Below are 19,868 nucleotides of genomic sequence, written 5' to 3' on the forward strand. Positions count from 1 at the left end.
AAACTTTTAAAGCTACATCTTAAGCATTTTGAACTTGTATTCCAAGAGCACAGACAGTGAAGTAATAATGTGAAAACAAGAAGTACTAGGCTTTAGGTGAATAAAATCACACAAAACAAATGAACCATGAGATGCAACATATTCTCAGGAGTTTTAACAGTCCCATCTCGAGCTGAGGTGATGACGCTTCAACAGAAAAGAATATTGCTTTAAAGTTAACATTGCATTTAACTGCAGGCAGTTGCCAAGTATGATGCATTGTGAATCTATTTGTTACATAGAATAAGGTTAAGGAAGTATTTGGCCTCTGTCTTTTTCATTGTTTTACATTCTGAGTTTAAAATTATTTTTCCAGCAGGCACTTGTAAATTTCAATAAGGAATGCCAACCCAGTCCTTTTGACAACTGGTGTTATTCTTTACCAACATTTTCCCTGAAATGTGACTAATTAGGAATGAAAAGGCTCTAGTTCATCATGATCAGTCAACTGTCACTGTATTTGTAAAACAGATTAACACATACAAAGTAAAATAACAGACAGCAACTTCTTATATGGCAATAATCATTATAGTGTCTTTTAAATCAAGTCAAACCAAGAAATCGGCTCTAGAATTTATATACGGAAATAACCTGTGGCATGAAAAGGTTGTTTAAAACTCATTGCCAACGCAGCTGCTTTGAATCAAACGGACATTGAGCTAATCTTATACAACAACACAATGTCCACAAGGTAATTACAAAACATACAAATTATTTTAACTATCATATTTTCCTTACACAATTGATATAACTTAAATACATTAATGGAACTCTATTGCTTTAGTCAACAGCATGCATCTCTTTAAAGTGCAAACATTCATTGGTTCAAATCAGTAAATCAACCACTGCATTAAATCATTGATATAAAAATAAAACAAATTATAATTTGGCACGGCAAAACTGCAAACAAAGTAAACCATCTAGTAAGTCAAATCAGAACACAAAAAGACACTAAAGCAAATAACAGACAAATAACGCGCATGTAAGCATGTCCTGTTACACTTGGAGCTTGCATTGATGATGTTTGGAGTTGAGAGAGAAGATGAGAGGCTGCCTGGAGGTCCACGACTACAAATAAGGGCACAAACTTTTCAGCTTCTTTTCTTGCAGTTTCCTGTTTTTAACCATTTTTGTTTACAAATCCTTTTATTATAAATTTATTTAATACTCAAGAACTGCGCTGCATCAAAAAGAGGGAATCTAATGTAGAATGTACGTAAAAAAAAACTCACTGTTGTCAATTTGAAGACCTGGAGACATCAGCCTTAACTCTGTAAAACAAAGTTTATCTGGCTTCCCCATTTCTTTGTTGTCTTTGGATACATGAAAAAAAAATGTTTTTTCACATCAGCTCATTGGAGGCAGGATCCTTGGCTTTTCCTCCGTCGGCAGGTTCTTTCATTTCATTTGTTGCACACAAAAGTGTGCCCATTTCCCAGACCTTGAGAAGTGGTTGGTTACATGCAGTGTTTCCAATTTAAAATTAGTAAATTGCTTTTAAAGTTGAGGAAATTGTACCTAACCTTTGAGCTCCTGACTCAACCACCAATATTGACCACTTGGGGAAACCTTAGCACCACACATTTACTTTTGTTTAGCTTAATCTGCTCAAGATAAAATCATACTCCAAACAAATCTAACAGTGAGGGATCAATTCCAACATACATCCAAATGCTAGTTCACTTTGGCTCCAGGATCATTTGTTTGACGTTGAAGTGTTTAGTGCTAGAAACCAATTTTAAGAGTGTGTGGTGACGGTGAATCCCGAGGATTGCGGATACAGGAGGCTGATTGCCAAGGTTTGTTTGTCCTATTAAAGTGGAATACCGCTTTATAGCAAGCACTTCTCATGTTACAATCATTTCCTGACAATACTATGGTTAATTTCTCTTTAGTGCAAAAATCAACAAGTCAAATTCCTCCTGTTGCTGTTTTCACTGACAAGTTCATATTAACAGGGCTTTCTGTTAAACTCCCTTTAGTTGTCCTGCAGGTTGGTGTGTGTGTGTCCACCATGACTTGTACATGTTTGTGTGTGACTGGGAATGTGTGAGTTTGTCTAGTACTACGTAGTGCTCCCATAATGAATGACATAGTAGTCATGGACGTACATCAACACAGCAACAGGCTGGCCAATGATGAGTGACATCCACACAGCGGCGTTGCCATAGTTTCCATTCAGGAAACGACCCACAAACCAAGCCAGAGGAACCTAAAGAGAAGTTCAGAAGTCAACGTGTGTTTGTCTACAGCAGAGGAGGGGAAATGATGGACGGTTCAATGTGTCTCACCTGAGCCATCATTCCCATAAAGGCCCACAGTCGGAACATCTTCAGAGGAACACTCACCAGGTACTGAAGAAAGACAGAAATACAATAAATCAGACACAGAACTTAAAAAATTATTATATTCAAAATGTGTAAATGTAAGGAGGGAAGAGCTGCACACTCATAACTCAGAAACAATCTTTTTTATTTTTAGCAATCCATTTTTCGACTTCACCGGCACCTCACAGCTGTCAGTTAACAACTGTCCAACAGGCCACTTAATGTAACCACATTAATTAAAAATGACAGCTGTTTTGAGGTTGAATTAGCAGATATGTAGACTTTAGTAATTGTTTTGTGTCTCATGAGACTTAATGCTGTTGGTTTACCTCGTGGAAGAAGGCAGACATCATGAAGACGGCGGTTTGAGCCAGAAACTTGTTGACCCCCTTCTTCAACATTGGCTTATAGAAGTGTCTGTAACACACAATGTACACAATTTCATCCAGACTACAATGAAAATGTGAAGCCAAAACATCAAATTGTGTCAATGCTGAAAAAAGTGAAAAATTTGCTGCTCGCCTCAGACACCACTTGTGGACTGGGATATTCCAATTGGCCCAGAAATATGTGACAGTCTCAGAGTTCCTGAAATGAACAAAAATCGTACAGTTTTAGAATTTGACTACAAGACCAATGGGTATTCTGAATGATGACTACATATTTAAATAAATAAACTTTTATTCCTGTGAGATTTCTTACGCATGGTCCGCTTAAATTAGGGGATTTATAAATATGTGGATTTAGCCCACCTGTCACTTGTTTGTTAGATGGAAACATCTACCAAATTACCCTGCAACTTAAAGGAACATACTTTATATGGACACCGTCAACATATGTGCCTGTTTTTATTAGTTGTGATTCAAATGTTTAGCTGTGTACATGTGTGATTAAATGTTCCTTCTACTCACCACCAGTCTTTGTAGAACTCTCTGTCTCCAAACTGCAACAGCTCTGCCACAAAGTTCATAGAAGAGTGGAAAAACCAATAGAAGAATATTAACCATATCAGATGGTTAGGGACCTGGGAGAGGGGAGTCAAGGTAGATTTTAGGAAAGTTGTCCAGGTTGGTAAGGTCCCACTATAGCCGGTTTCCGACCGGAGGGATTTTTGCAGTTTGTGGAACATAAAGTTCCTATAACCTATAAAATAGGTCATAAAATAAATAATAATAAATATAAAATATTGAATGTGGCACTAAAGTCAAGTGACGAAGCTATAAAGGCCGTTGCCTTATTTGCGTCACTCCCTTACCCCTCCTACCAGTTCCTACGGCCACTTGGCCAGTACAAATGCAAATGACAAACCCGGTTTTGGAGAAGAGTAGTTAGTCGAACTGTCAAGAAGTGCACTATTCCCACAGCTACGTTCCTGTAACTACCTGGTCGGAAAGAGGCTTATGGTTGCCATGTTGCTACCTCCCCTCTAATACACAAAGTCCATATACACATGTGAGACAGTTATGGAGAGACAACCTCATAGTTCAACATGCAATAGTAAGTGGTAAAAGATTTTTTCATTGTCTTTATTTATGTTTCATTTTAAGCTATTGTAACCCCTATAGAGTATGCTGTCACTAAAGGGTTAACTATTTGAGTGTCAAGCTACATAATGCCAGCAGAGGGCGCACTAGCGCGGTTACATTTGTCATGAGAGATGCTTCATTCGATTAAGTTGCATTAGAAAAAAGATCTAATTCACGTGGCGAAACTAGATCGAAATAAACTAAGATAGCTAGTCAATTTTTATCAGGAGTTGTGTAGATAAGATAATATTTAACTAGTAACATGAGGACTCCATTGTGTGAGAAGTTTTTTCCTTATTTTCCTGCTGAACCCTCAGGTGAGTTTCTGTCGTCTCAACTTGCTCATTAGCTTAACATAGGGCTAGCTAAAAGGAGGTCATGCTATCAGTGAACACATTTTAGGTTTTAAGATGTCATACTACTTAAAAAACAAATCAGAGTGACATGAAAGTATTGTAGTGTGTTTTATATTGCACTTGGTTCATTGTGTGTGATATTTTTTTGTATTTAGAAGTACGGTGTTCTAAATGTGTTTTTAACTGAAGTGAAGTTACTAATTGGGAAATAACGTTGCATTCATTTCATGTTTACACTAAATAGCATACATTTCATCATGTTATGATATAAAAATACACTAATCCTTTAAGAAACATTTATTGTTAAGTAAAATAAATGTGGAAATGCTATTGTTTAATTATGTACCATTTTTTCTTTGTCAATGCAAACTATATGGTTTCTTGTCAAACAGACTTGTATGGAGCGCAGTTAGTGGTGTGATTTTAACAGTTCTCTAAACCATAGCTAATAGTTTTAAATGTGTAACTGGTTTATTGTGAAAAGAAAAGTAAATACGGTACTATATATGGAAAATGAGATAGCAATTATTATTATTGTTTAAAAACAATGCAGTGAGCAACATCCCGCTGTGTCCGGGAGTGACTGAACTGATTCACATCCGGATTTCAGATACTGGATTCCAGATAAGGAACACTTAAATGTGTTTTTGGTTCACTACCGGGGTAGATTGACTTTTTCTATTTTTCAAAGACAATGTATTTCAGTGTTTCTATTTATTTGTTACACAAAAGAGCTTTATTCAATTTCTGTGGTATTTTTTAGTACAAGATTGGTTGTGAACTTGCCAGCTGTTCCGTTTCAAAAGTAAATCCTTGTCAGTCATGTCAACTACGGCTCAGAGCCTAGGTAATTGATATATAGCTATATTTCTATTTCAGGTTAGAGGTGCTACATTATGACAGCACATTATTTCATCTAGTGTAGCTTGAGAACGTCATGATACTCACAGCTAACTTTAGGAGGCGCTCCACCATCCTAGAAAAGTCCATTTCCTGTGAAAGACACAAAAAATGACATTTCCTCATTAACAATGTTATTCCCTTAAAGCTCTAGTGGACAACTATTTTATTAATGAATGTCTGTTCAAGCAAATGCCAAATGAGTTGATACAAAGCTGTTAAGCCTATAAGCTCCACCAAACCCTCTCTATATTTCTCAGTAAGTTTGTCATGGGGGAGACAGAAACTACACAATAGAGCTTTTAGACAAAATCAATTATAGTCTATGATCCTTTGCTTTTTGCTCTCATGAGAGCTATTTATCTTTGTATACAGTACAGTTGTGTATTTGTGTGTACGCACCTGGAATGGTTTCATTGAGTTCTGTATGGTGGGAACCATCCACTGAAAGACACAAATGAAAATTGCTTTGCATTGTTTGAGCGCTGAGATTTAAATGACTTTGTGTTGAACTTAGTTTTTTTCAATCTGAGTGTGCAGAGTATATTCTATGTTCAACATACCTGCTGTATCAGTCCCACCAACAGCTGCATGAAGAAAAGCTACAAGAAAGAGCGAGTTAAAAGGGAAAAAAATGTAACATGCATGTCTGTTTTCCACCATCTTAGTTTACATCAAAAACATATACACTAAGTTCCCTCTCACCATTTCAAAAAGTCTTCTCATCAGGAACCTTATGCGTATTCGAGGTGACCGTGGAAAGTTGAGCTGGTAGCAGAGAGTTGGGGCAAAGACAAAGTAGTACATGTCTACAGACAAACAAAGAAACAAAACGTTAATTTAGGGATATTTATCATTAATTTGTTATGTTTTTTAACAAGCTATACAGCTGTTATTGCTACCTCTGTGGGTGAGGTTGCCTGGGTAGAAGACATGAGTGTGAACTGCTGAACCATTGGATTGCGCCACAGATGGACCTGAAATGCACATGCATGCAAAAAAATGGAGATGGTAATTAACTCATTTTATGTCTTTCATACACCAGCTATACCCATGTTTTTCTACAACAAGCCACCAAATGACATTATAAATAGAACAGACAAAGAGCATTTTGGATTTCTGTGTGTGCTGTCCATTTATTCTAGCTCCTACAGCTAAGAAATAAAGCCATCAATTAGCATTAAAGATGTAGAATACCTTTCAGTCACACTAAACCCCTTTCACATCAATGGCTCAATTAGGGTTATACCCAGGTAGACTGTGTTTAAATGGGGTGATCCTCCTTGATCTACTCAGGTAGCGAGCTGGGTTTGATCAGGATAGGCTAGGGTCGATTTCAATGTGAATTGCACAAAACCTGGGTTGCTAACAGCGGGGCGGGACGAATTATGTGACTGGTTGGAAATGACAGTGGGGCAGTTGCAAAACTGCCTGTAAAACACAATGTTAGAACTTAAAACGTATAAAAATAGGTTTTGTTTAATTCTCTTGGCACCAACACTCTTAATTCTTCTCTCTTGAACGAGACGCAAATCTCTAGTTTGCAGTTCAGTGCGGCTGCTGGGTAGCGAAAATCTCTCTATTTTTTCTGTCTTTTTTTAAATTAATCAAGAAGCAAACAGCAAAGGCCAACTTTACTTTTAATGATATCAAACAAAGAGAAACGTTATAATAGCGTAACCTAATTGTCCAGCTAAGCCATAAAGAGGAGGTCTGATAAGTGTTTGTTATTTATTTCGACTTTAGGAAATAATCACTGTAAAACAACCAAAGAAAGCTTTATTTCTCCCTCTACTGTACAATGACAGATTCAAGTAGCTACAAAACATATTAGTTCTGCTGGTATATGGATGGACTAGAGCAGTGGTTCTCAAATGTTTTGACATCAAGGACCCCCAAACTGACAGAAATTAGACCACGGACCCCCATTTGATTAGATTTTGTCCAAGGGTCCCCATCTGATAGGATTTTTGTTTAACAGAAAGTCTATGAAAGCCATGGCCAAAATAGTAATGGATTCTGTCATTGTGTTAATTATGGATGGAGTTATAGTGAAAATAAATTATTTCACTTTTTGTTGGGGACACGCTGGAACCCCCTTAAGGATCCCTGGGGGTCCCCAGACCCTACTTTGAGAACCATTTCTAGCACTTAAGGTAACTGTTATGAAATGCTCCCGGGTTGTGACCCAGGTGATTTCTGAATAGTCATGACCAGGGAAATACCCACGTTGACTGGCTTGGTTTGAATTTCAAAAAGGAGGGTTGAAACCTGTTCAGACAACCATAGCCCAACGCTGGTAGTTGGTGTGAAAGAGGTATAAGTGATAACAGCTGTTCAAAACACACCACTTAATTGCCAAAAGCTGCAGTTTTTCATGTCACCACTAGATGGTAGTAGCAGCATAGTAATAAAAAGCAACAACAATATCATCCTGTTAAAAGGAGAATTCTGGTCAATTTCAACATATAACTCAGTTTTTTTTGTTTTGTTTTTAATTTGTACTGCTTTCAGTTGTGAGACAAATCTAAACAATTGGTGCTGCCTACATCGTGTAATCCTCCTGCTAGAGTTAGCACCCATCAGGCAAGGGCAAGTTTTGGATGTGTTTTTAGCCTCAAAACATGTTTAAAATCTCATTACCAGTGCTTAGCCATGTGCAGTTATTCCTTCCAAGGGAACACAGTGAATTTTACTGCAGTAAATGTGAGAGAAAGGTAAAAAAATTTAGTCAACCCATACCTGTTTATTTCTTGTTTTCAGGTGAAGTTCACACTAGTCAATTGTCACAACTTTTCTGTCTTTCTGTCTCTATAACTCTGTGTATACAGCACCGAAGGTTTTTTGCTACTGACAGCATGACAAATAAAAAAAAAAAACAGAGCCACATGTTGAAATCGACCTTTAAGTGTGCAATATTTGTGTATATGAGTCTATTTTTAAACCTTTGTTTCTTTAGCCATGTCAGATTTACAGCTAATCTGACCTGTTAGTCACTAAGTAGATCCATTGGAGCAACTCTGGGGATACGTGCCCTGCTCAAGAGCACCTCATATCACTGCCCTTGTACTGATTTTACATGTGTGCCTACTCATAATGTAGATAATATTTAATTAACAGTTTGTGTGTGCAGATATACTACAGAACCCCCCTGGGGTCAGCTGAGAAAAAAAAACTAAACCGTGCGCACGGTTTAATAAACTGTGCGTACAGATTCATAATCCGTGCTCTAAACACGAGCAAAACAGGAAAGATATTCTACATATATTCTTACCTTAAATATAACTTGTCTCCTCTAATGTACTACAGCACTTTGTTAAAATATAGTGCTACCTTATTTAATCATTAAATCAATAGATATTTTTGAGTCTGTGTTGTAGTTTATATACTTCTAAGCACCACTAGCTGCTACTAGAGACCAATGTTATTTCTCCAGGTTGGAGGACGGCTCGTTCTGATAAAAATCTGTTTGTAGCTCATTGTTAACCTTACTATGTTAGGAAAGATGTGTCATTTGTGATTTAATATCATTTAGAGTAATTGATCCCTGAAGTTTGAATCTGTGAATATCTTTCCTACTTTGCTCACGTTTATTAAACCGTGAGCACGGGTTGTTATGAATCTGTGCGAACACTTTGTTAAAAATGAAAACTAAAAGGTTTAGTTTTTTTTTTCCGCTGACCCCAGGAGGGCTCCGTATTATACTTACATGAGTATGACCGCGTTAGTCTCTTGGCTTTCGCTTGTCGGAGTTCTCGACACCACCTATTGGTGTCTTGGTACGAGTACAGCTTGAGAAATAGCACTGTGTAGATTCCTAGGGAAAGCACACCACCCACTGAGAGAGAGAGAGAGAGAGAGAGAGAGAGCGAGACAGAGAGAGACAGACAGACAGACAGACAGACAGACAGACAGACAGACACACTTAACTAGGAGCAATGAAAGACAGATAAAAGGAGCTCTTTGGAGTGTGAACGTGTGTGTAGATGAGAAAAGTTTTTAAATAGTGATTTGTCATTTTCTCGTGCTAGCATCCAAATGCACATGCATTTATTCATATTTGAAATGCCATGTAAACATGTATATATTTAGGATTTACCTGGGGTAATGGAGGTCACAATGAGTACAGTGGCTGAAGGGAAGATCAACATGGACGTCAGGTTAAAAATGTGAATAATCAGTCCTGTCATTTGGGTAATGGTACCCTAGGAATGATGAAAGTAAAACAAGAAAATTGTCTTGTCACTGTAAAACATTTCATCTGTGACTGTGGATATACCTCAATTCAATTTTATTTATAATATCAATTCAAAACAAGAGTTTTCTCAAGACACTTTACAGATAGAGTAGGTCACTCCTTAATTTACAAGGACCCAACAGTTCCTCCAGAGATAGCAACAGTGCGACAGTGGCGAGGAAAAACTTCCTTTTATGCAGAACCCTCGAACAGACCCAGGCTCTTGGTAGGCGGTTTCTGACGACCGGTTGGGGTTAAAATGAAGAGTGGCAATAACAGTCACAGAAAATAGTAGTTTGTAGTAGTTCATGGCATAGCAGGGCACTGTGTGGCATTACAAGGCATATACTTTCATTATTTTTTCCTTAACCAGAGAATCACAGCTTTTTCACTGTGCAACACTAGATCTATTGTGCTTTTTACAGGTACAATATTGGTGGAAGCGTTTTAGAGGATATGTAATCTAATCTAAACCAGGATCTATATTCTTATCAGAGTTAAGAGTAGGTAAAGAGAGATTGCTGTGATACAGAATCTACTGACAAGAATCTAGGATCTGTAACATCCTTGAATGGAGAACCCTGAATAATACATTAAAAACAAACCTACACTCTCATACCTAAACAACAGTATAAGGCCACCCTTCCAAATCCAAATTAAGGTGGTTTATGCATAACCAAAGCTTACAAAGGCAAACAAATTAAAGCAAATAAAGCAAATTTTGCAGTGTCCACAATAGTAAAATAAAATGTAACTAGGAGAATGTATTTGACAGAATTGTAAGTACTCACCACAGCCAGACGCCTTTCTGTGTACAAGGCTGCTAAGATGAACACATTTGACACTGAAACACAGACAAACAACATAATGTCAGCTACAGCAGCACATAGATGGGAACCACAGTAGGATGTTGACTTTATTTTATTACTCAACCCCAGAAACTGATAACTGGTGGTGAATACTGATTTTGTCAAGCATGATGGTCCACAGGCAGCTGCTAAAAGTCCAGCATTTTCCTATAACTAGCAGCATTTTATTCAGATTGATTGTTCTATTGTTACCCTGCAGGCTAGTTCCCGTCCCTGCTGGGGACAACTATGTTCATTCACCTTTGTATGAACTTGTTTTACTGCTTTGATAAAGCCAGTTGTTGCCAGAAAATTGACAATGTCAGAAGGCAACCTTAATAACCAATAACTGCTGTGATAGACTGTTCAGGAAAGGACCTCACGCAAAAAATGATGCTGTATCAGATCAGCTATTTGGCACATGGAGAGGTTTTATTACGGTCAACAACCACACTTTGTATTACAATGAAAGAGACTAATGCGTCCTGGTTTAAGTACAGGAATTACAGGTACAACACCTGTTTGCTAATCCTGAGGTCACAGAAGGACAATTGGCTGTGAGTCATTCAACATCTGTTTAAAAGACCCTGGGCAGTAAAATAAGTGCTCCATACCAATAATGAGGCAAGCTGCCGGCCAGCTATACGGGTCCTTCAAGAAGAGCGACACTACTTGGATAGGGTCCACCAAGATACCATACCTACATTAGAGAAGAGAAAAAGTAAAATGACTGATCCCAGCAGGCATCATTTTTTAAAGGGTTTCTTTAGATAGGAGGCTGAAAATGGGTATGTGATATTGAGTTTGAAGTTGAAGACTGAAGTGGTCACGTAAATGCTTGGTGTGGTTAAGGTTATGGCCAGAAACCTCTCTCGATTCATAACAACAATGCAGTCTATAACAATGGGAATGGACGCCCCAGGATTGTCAACTTACAAAGAAACTGTTTTCTATCTAACTTAATATGAAATTATTATATTTCAGGCTATACCTGGACACACCATGCTGGCACTTACTTATGTCTCAATTCTATAGAAAAAAATTCTATAAAAACAAACAATAACAATTCCTAAGTACATTTGTTCCTTTCTCTGAGTTTAAAATTAATGTAATGTAATAAAATAGTGAAGTAGAAGATTAGCGGAGATGGCCAGTTGTACAACCAAATGGGAGTGAGTTGTAACAGCACATGCTTGTGTATACATTAAATCAATGTAAGTTTGTGTGTGTAGATGCATACTTACTTTATAATGTTTTCTAAGAAGAGGCGTGCATTACTTAGCACCTGAAATAGAGGACAGCAGGTGATAATGAGTTCACAGTATCAACAAGGCTGTTTTGCATCTGGCCATTCATTTAAAGCAACACTAGAGAACTTTTCATCCAAATTTCTTTGAAAATCGTTTCAGTGGTTCATCAACTCGTAACATGGTGAACGGCACTTCTCCATTCACTTTGCGGCTCTCTACCGGCTGTAGACTTTGATTTCTCTTTTTGATCATTTTGGCATGACCCCAGCAAGGAAATTGAAATTTCCAGGAGCAGTTTTCAGCAGCTTACAAAAAAGGCAATACAGTATAGAGAGAAAACAGTATAAAATAACAATACCAATAAAACCTTTAGCCATAAAAAGACCTTTAGCAAAAATTATCAGTTAAGAGCAGTTGTCCAGGTATGTATGCAAGTAGAGTATTAATTACTTAATTGCACAGTGAAAGAGTGGCTACCACTCCTTCCCTTCCTTCCTGTTCTGTCCTCTTTCACCCCATTTTCTCCTCACCCCAGATAAGGAGTTGTAGACTACGATTGCATAAGGGACAAAGGATTTGTTAAGTCTGCTGGGCCTACACTTAGGAAGGAGCAGCCTTCCACTGAACAGGCTCCTCTGGTTGCTGATGACGGTGTGCAGGGGGTGGCTGGCATCGTCAATAATGTCCAACAGTTTGTCCAGTGTCCTCTCTGCCACCGTCACCAGTGAGTCCAGCTTCATGCCGACCACAGAGCCGGCCCGCCTGCTCAGTTTATCCAGCCTGGAGGTGTCCTTGGATATGCTGCCCCCCCAAAAAATTTAAAGATGAAAAAATCCTTTATTAATCCCACAATGTGGAAATTTGCACTGTTGCTATCATTTTCTCTTCCAACACTGCTCTGTTATTGATTAGTCTGTAGATTTTAAGGTGTTTGTTTGTACGTGTTGAGTGAGTATGTATTCAAAGCAAGAACAGAGGGGCTCTACTCCGTGTTCAGAATAAAAGTGGTTTTGAATTGCCTCCACACGGCTCTTAGAGACTGTTTCCCCAACTTGTCAAATACAGCAAGTTGTCACGAGCCTCATTGGCTTATACTGAGACACAAGGCACTAACATGCATGTGTTCATTCTCTGCTCAGGACACTAAATCTTCACATAGCAAAAAGATGTTTGCTGCTATATTAATGTTCTGAATATCGAGTATAGCCCCTTTAAAGAGTCACTGCCTTGTGTGAGAGCTGTTTTTATGCAGAGCAACTTACTGAAAGAGCAACATAAGCAATATAAAGTAACACGCTCATATCTACAGGATTTGTAGATAAGATTCCTTTCATACTGTACACCTTGATACCTGTCACACCCTGCTGCTGTTCACTCTGTTAAAAAGTGTCAGATCAATAAGGTTTATCATTATATTTACGTGTTAAAGTTCAAGGTCCGAGTACAGTTTTAACTCAGCCATCAGATCTGAGTTTTCCGAGATAACTACCCACCCTCATTTTTGTGATGATTTTTATGTTGTGTTCAGTGCATGAGTTATAGAGACAGTGAAGATAATGAGGACACTGAGGGTATGCCACACAATAAGATCCTGCAGCAGTGTGACAAGAGAGGGCCAGCACGTAGAACACAATTATTAGGACAGTGGCCTCTCTAGAGCATTAATGGAGAACATTGCAAAATCAAATTTTGCAAGAAATGTTTCTTAAGAGAGGGGTCAGTGTGCAAAGTCAGATACAGAACAACCCCATGGGAGATGGCAGCAATTATACTCAGTAATATCCATTGCATTGCTTAAACTCAGGAATGTTATCTTGTAGGAATTATTCAAAAATGCATCTCTTTTTGATTTGTTGAATCACATTTTTGATGTTCTGAAACTGCTTGAACAAGATAAAATGATGATATATAGTTTCAGTAATGAACTTATGTTGCATCTCAGTGTCCTCTGAATAGGAGAGACATATCCAATTTGCTAAGTTTAAAAATAGAAATAGTTGCATGGATTGGCTGAACTTTACCCTGACATACAAAGCTAACCTAAGAGAACTGGCGCCAACAAAGATTGAATTATCAGTGTATCAATGTATCATTTTACATTGGCCGAGGTCTTCTGTTTAGAAGTCAAGACAAACAGCTAAGACTAAAGTTGCATATGTGTTCTATAGCTTCATAGCCAGTTTGTATTCATATTACAAAAAACTATTTCCTTAATATACCTTGGTATAATTTCAAGTGTATCAAGTGTGATAAACTTCGAGCTGGCTGATTTGCTCTGCTATGCGCTGTCCTTGTGGTCTTTTAAGCGGCTCACATGGTCTGTTTGGCTATACTTCAGAGGGAACAATGGTATGTTTTTCCTGTCAAGGATCAAAATTGTGTCTTATGCCAAATATCTTCACTGTCTGACTACCTCTATATCATCCAGCCACACTGAACAAGGTACAGCATCTTAAAACACTAATGCTTATGTTGGTTCACTGGCACAGATGTTTTAGCACCAATTGAAATTTGCTTAAAATTTTGTATGTTTTAACAATTTTATATGTGTCTTTCTAATAAGAGCTTAAAACCTTATGCCTACAGACCAAAGACAACTTGGATGTTGTATGCCATTGTCACATGTTATTACAAGCTAACACTGGCTTGTGTAAGAAACAGGAAAATATTTTTGAAAAACCAGATTAAATCGAGAGTGCTTCCATGAACAACCGCATTAAGGCAAACCTTTCATGGATTTCCCAGTTACGAGATGCAGCATACACTTTTATTCATCCTCCAAACAACTTGAGAAAGTCATGACCCACAACATCAGACTGATATCAATTACAAACATGTACACTTCACTTCACAAGCACTTTAAGAGATGAAAAGAAGCGTAGCTGCTCTACAGACAACTATTGGTTTCTTTGGGTTGAATTAGTAATTCTAATCACTTGGCTATAACATTTTAAGTGTAAAAATTAAGGAAGTATAAATATATATATATATATATATACACACATATACATATACATACATACATACATACATACATACACACATCCAGCTGACGGTCCTGGTTATCAAGGATAAAGTACACAGCTAAGCTTCTAAACACACACACACAGTTCCACTTTAGACTCTTACAGCCTAATCCCGAAGGCTTCCTGAAAACAGTCTGAACTGAGCGATTTCAGCCATCCCCGGTGACCATAAAGTAGAAGATGTGCTCGTCAACATAATAAGAACTTTCAAAGATGGAATTAATCTTGTCACAGAACTGCAAAATTAGACTTGATTTGTACACAGAGGTTTTTTTCAGAGCTATAAATAAAAAAAGTTCCTGCTCGAAGATTAATCTTTGGGTTCATGTTTTATTTTAGAATTTCAGAATGAGAAACAACTTAATTGGCCGAGCATTCTGACTCTGCTTTGAGCATAACATACTGTAAGAAAAACATCCATCAGGCATGTGAGTGATGTTAATCGTTCATTAAAAAGTGGGACTAGTAAAACCAAGGATTTATTTAAAAAAACATCAACATAATACTCAATGATGTGGATCAAATTAAAGAAGACACCAAAAATCCAACACTTTTTATATTTGTATGTGTTCACAGATTCTTCGTGCTTTTTCACCCTATAATCTCTACTCCAGCAAATTTAGGAATGATGGAAAATTCTCCCACTTTCATTGATATTCATAATTCTTTCCTTAGTGCATGCTCAATTTATGAGTCCATAACTGAGTGTGTGACAGTGAGAAACAAGTAGAAGAATATGCAACTGGTTAATAATTTACAAAACAACCGATGTATCAAGATACAGAATGGCCACAGACATTGTAATTTGAGGCAACATAAAGACGAGAAAAAAAATTATAAATTGCCCGTTAAGTTTTCATTCAGTATTTTCAGTAGTTTCTTTGTTCCAAGTGTCAAGGTCTATATTTCTAGTGGTATGTAGTTTATGAAGGTCACAGTGCAGTACAACTTTCCTCTCTGAACATGCAGTGTTACTCACCAACATGACAACACACCAGTTGAGAATTCCTCTGTAGTTGCTGTAGCCACTGGCTGAACTCAAGAGAGACTCTTGGAGGACGTGACAGCTGCATGGTAACATAAAGTCAACAGTTTTAGTGATGATTTTTAGAACTAATCAAGCTCTTTACATTCCCTCCCTACTGGGCAAATTACAGATTTTACTAATTTGACATGATAGTGTTGAATACCCACTATGCAATGCAGCACACATTTATATATTTTTCATGTTGCAGTACTTTCAAAACATTAAAATGTTTTGTGTACTGTAGTAGCAATTAATTCCTAGCCCTACTGTCCTATAAATAAATGAATCACATCCAGTAGTCTATGCTTGGTCCTACAACTGCGCCGGGCAATGAAAGAGTTGGGATTGTGTTGAAATTGAGGTTTTAAGGTATTGGCCCAACTGCTCAAAGGGCAGTGTAAAAAACGTAGGCACTTTCAAGTAAGAATGAGTAGAACAAAGAGCACGGAGTAAAGAAAAAACTGTTAGAAGGAGGGATGATTGGAAAATAAGTAAGAGGAGAACATTTTATAGGAGGAGAAACAGGAGCAAGTAAAAAAAGAGAAACAGGATAGAAAAAAGTTGGGATAATGTAGTTTGGTGGTTTGAGTGGAAGTAAGGAAGGAATGAGCATTCAGAGCGAGGACATGATAGAGGGTTCCTCACGGAGTGCTAGGACACACATGGCAAGACTAGACCGGCAGAAGAATGTGTACACAGACAAGTAGTTCAGCAAGCACAGAATGGCAAAAGCCTATGTTTCACAGTTGCTGTAGTACAGGAAACTGACACTATAATCCTTTTATTTCAGCAGTCTGGTGTTTCAGTGTCAATCTTTATATATTATGTAAGTTCAAAGGTTTGTGTAAAGCACCATCCAGACTCTTGGCAGTTTACAAAAATAAGGAAGTACAGGCAGCTTCACTCTTATATAAATGCATGTTTTCACATATCTCGCAAAGGGGTTGTGTTACCATAAAATGTTGAGGGTAAAGGTCAAGCTATTGTGTCTTCTTTTACAATGTCTGTTCTCACTCGTACCTACCAGCTATTCTCTTGACATGTATCCAAACTTAGAGCTACAGTCTCTCTCTTTCTTAAAGTACAAGTGGCATGTAAAGCAGGACTGCTGAAATGACACCACATGTAAACAAATACACATGCCATTAAAGGCTTGATTTGTATACCAATCGTTCATGTATGATTTCTATATGACATCGCTACTCAAATTTGAAATTCTTACTCAAAGCCTCAAATTCACAACACCAACAGTTGTGTTTGTTTTGTGCTTAAATAAATACCAGTAACATGTTAGAAACGTTTTATTTTATTCAAAAGAAGGAGTTGGACATGGAAGGTAAATTTCCAGTCCTCAAGGAAAAGTTATATTCTATAGAAGAATGCAGTATTGCTTTTCTGTCACAAAGCTTGAAGAGTGCTGCAGGACATTGAAGTGGCCCTTTGACCCCCATTTGATCTAAGTACTGCTCTGACAGCTAACCCCCGGTAAAAAAGGATTTATACAAATGAGTAATGTTAACCTCTGGCCCACATACTTTGAGTGCAGCAGAAACCTTAAATGTTAATATAAAATATAACTAGTTAATTACTGAAATCTCTTTTCTGTAATCTCTTTACCACTTCGGTAAAGTTAGAAAGACATTCACAGATTCAAACTTCCGGGATCAATTAACTACTCTATAGCGAAATGTTGTTAAATCACAAACAACTTAAGTTTTCAATCGTAGTAAGGTTAACAACGAGCTTCAAACTTATTTTCATTCAAACAAACCGTCCTTCAATCTGCAGAAATAACATTGGTCTGTACGAGCAGCCGGTGGAGAGACAGCAGTGAGACGAGTGCTTAGGGGCCATCTACAAATTAAAACAGCAAAAAGATACCACAAAAATATTCATTAATTTACTGATTAAATTATGAATTACTTGTCTAATGGTAGTTGTACTACAGCACCTACTTAAAAAAAATAAGCATATTTATAATTTTGGTGAATTTTCTTTTTTTTTTAAACCCTTTCATAAGTGTCATATAAATGACGATTCAGGTCTCTAAAAGGGCTAGACACATAGACGGCCCACTGCTGGTTGTACTACAGCAGTTAGTTTTGAAAATTAACCAGGGCTAGACACATAACTGTCATTTATATGACAGCTGTTAAATAACTACTCTAATACAACTAGTAGGGGGCATCTATGTGTCTAACTGTTTTAGAGACCTGAATCATTGTTCATATGACATTTTGGCAAACAAAATTCACCAAAATTATGATTGCGGTTATTTTGGAAAACTAACTGCTGTAGTGCAACCAGCAGGGAGCATCTATATGTCTGGCCCTTTTAGAGACCTGAATCGTTTTGTATAATCAATTGTATGACGCCTATTAAATGGTTTTGGAAAAAACAATTCACCAAAATTATAAATATGCATATAATTATTAAAAGTAGGTGCTATAGTACAACTACCATTAGACAAGTAATAATTGAAGTAAGTTTGGAGGCACTACCTTATTTAATCAGTAAATTAATTTATATTTTTGTGGCATCTCTTTTTGGTGTTTTGATTTGTAGACGGTCCCTAAGAACACGTCTCACTGCCGTCTCTCTACCGGCTGCTTGTACAGACCAATGTTATTTCTCCCGATTGAAGGACGGTTCGTTTGGATGAAAATAAGTTTGTAGCTAGTTGTTAACCTTACCACGATTGGAAAGATAAGTCGTTTGTGATTTAACATTTCGCTATAGAGTAATTGATCCCGGAAGTTCGAATCTGTGACTGTCTCCCTAACTTTACCTAAGTAATTTAGCGCACGTGACATTGCAACGTATCTACAATTTATAAAAAAGAAAAGAAAAAGAAAATCAACGGTTACCTGAGTTTCTCGTTAATATCTTCCACCAGACTCCTCTGTTTTCTCGTTCGGTTTGCGAGCTGTTGCTGCTGTGCTGACATCCCCATCTCTCTATCCACCTTCCCGTTCCCGTTGTTACTCACATGCCTAGGCACCTCGTCTCTTTTGGCTTTAGCGGAATACTGCGGTGGTTTCTCTCCGGCATCGTGACACTTGCTCCCGTTGGCTTGTTTCACCGCTCCGCTGCCACCTCCGTCGGAGATGGTCGTCCTCCTCCTGCGGGATACGGGCCCTCTCATCTCGGCTCTATCGCTCATTTCTGCGGCTTCAGTCACGCAGCTTTTACCTGCATGGCATCGCTGGTCAACTTGCTGTCACCTGTTTCTGGGTTTCCATCCGTAGGGTTAGCTACATCAAGAGCTAACGTTAAATGATTAGCACCAAGTCGTGTCAGTGCTGGTTGTGATAAGCTGTTTCATCACCACTACAGCTCAAGTTGCAAATGTTACTAAGGTTGCCAGGTCTGTGTTTGCAAGTGACATCCCCCTATCGAGCAGATGTCCCAATCCACTTCCGGATTAAGTGTACAAAAACTGACATTTACTGGGTGAATTAATGGGAATATTTCACTGAACTCCTAGCCATAACAAAGTAGAAGATTAAAGACATTATTCTATTAACCATCAACAACTACAACAGTAATTTTTGACAGTGTAATAGTTATATAGGAAAATATACCTGTGCTAATTTATGTGGATGTACTTATAGTCTGATTTTATTATGAATTAATTAATTGACCAATAAACCAACTGAACACTTTCAATATGTATACCGTTTAATTAAAGAAGATTTTGTGGAGTCTTGGAAAAATTGGCCCAAGGTTAGACTCTCAGATAGTATTACTCCCAACAAACTCCACTAATCAATGAATGAGAATGAGAATATGAAAGTTGCTAATAGATGACATGGATAGACAGTATAGAGCAGTAGGGACACAATGTTACAGAGGGGCAGTTATGGGTCCTATTCCAGATTCCAAACCAACTAGTTAGTCCTACTTGGAAGAAATACTTACAGTGAGGAAAAAAGTATTTGATCCCCTGCTGATTCTGTACTTTTGCCCACTGGCAAAGAAATGATGAGTCTATCATTTTAACGGTAGATTTATTTGAACAGTGAGAGACAGAATAACGAGAAAATCCAGAAAAACGCATGTAAAAAATGTTATAAATTGATTTGTACTTGGTGGAAAAACCCTTGTTGGCAATCACAGAGGTCAGTCTTTTCTTGTAGTTTGCCACCAGGTTTGCACACATCTCAGGAGGGATTTTGTCCCACTCCTCTTTGCAGATCTTCTCCAAGTCATTAAGGTTTGGAGGCTGACGTCTGGCAACTCGAACCTTCAGCTCCCTCCACAGAGTTTCTATGGGATTAAGGTCTGGAGACTGGCTAGGCCACTCCAGGACCTTAATGTGCTTCTTCTTGA

General features: G+C 37.8%; 1 protein-coding gene and 1 long non-coding RNA gene across 2 annotated transcripts; one reads left to right on the forward strand and one right to left on the reverse strand.

Annotated features, from left to right (window-relative positions):
- Positions 1-319: 319 nt before the first annotated feature.
- On the reverse strand, positions 320-18,954 carry dgat1a (diacylglycerol O-acyltransferase 1a). The gene is made up of 17 exons (XM_034892968.1): positions 18,404-18,954; positions 15,489-15,576; positions 11,478-11,518; positions 10,848-10,933; positions 10,177-10,229; positions 9,248-9,353; positions 8,858-8,986; positions 6,051-6,125; positions 5,854-5,957; positions 5,712-5,750; positions 5,551-5,592; positions 5,197-5,241; positions 3,278-3,390; positions 2,889-2,954; positions 2,696-2,783; positions 2,331-2,393; positions 320-2,251 (listed from the first exon to the last, which is right to left on the reverse strand). Exons 1-17 carry the CDS (start codon positions 18,697-18,699, stop codon positions 2,105-2,107), a joined length of 1,581 nt encoding a protein of 526 aa, XP_034748859.1. The 5' UTR covers positions 18,700-18,954; the 3' UTR covers positions 320-2,104.
- LOC117957316 lies at positions 4,158-12,700 on the forward strand. Its single transcript, XR_004659470.1, has 3 exons — positions 4,158-4,168; positions 6,406-6,408; positions 12,623-12,700. It is a non-coding gene; the product is annotated as an uncharacterized LOC117957316 (long non-coding RNA).
- Positions 18,955-19,868: the final 914 nt, after the last annotated feature.

Source organism: Etheostoma cragini, chromosome 14 (assembly GCF_013103735.1).
Source record: "Etheostoma cragini isolate CJK2018 chromosome 14, CSU_Ecrag_1.0, whole genome shotgun sequence".
Taxonomy (NCBI): Eukaryota; Metazoa; Chordata; class Actinopteri; order Perciformes; family Percidae; genus Etheostoma; species Etheostoma cragini.

Bases quoted from the DNA above. Each gene is read 5' to 3' on its own strand.
- dgat1a (XM_034892968.1), bottom strand. From the start codon at position 18,699: ATGAGCGATAGAGCCGAGATGAGAGGGCCCGTATCCCGCAGGAGGAGG. The intron at 10,230-10,847 runs GTATGGAGCACT...TCTGTGTTTCAG, and splicing joins GGCAGCTTGCCTCATTATTG to TGTCAAATGTGTTCATCTTA. The intron at 9,354-10,176 runs GTGAGTACTTAC...CATCATTCCTAG, and splicing joins CAGAAAGGCGTCTGGCTGTG to GGTACCATTACCCAAATGAC.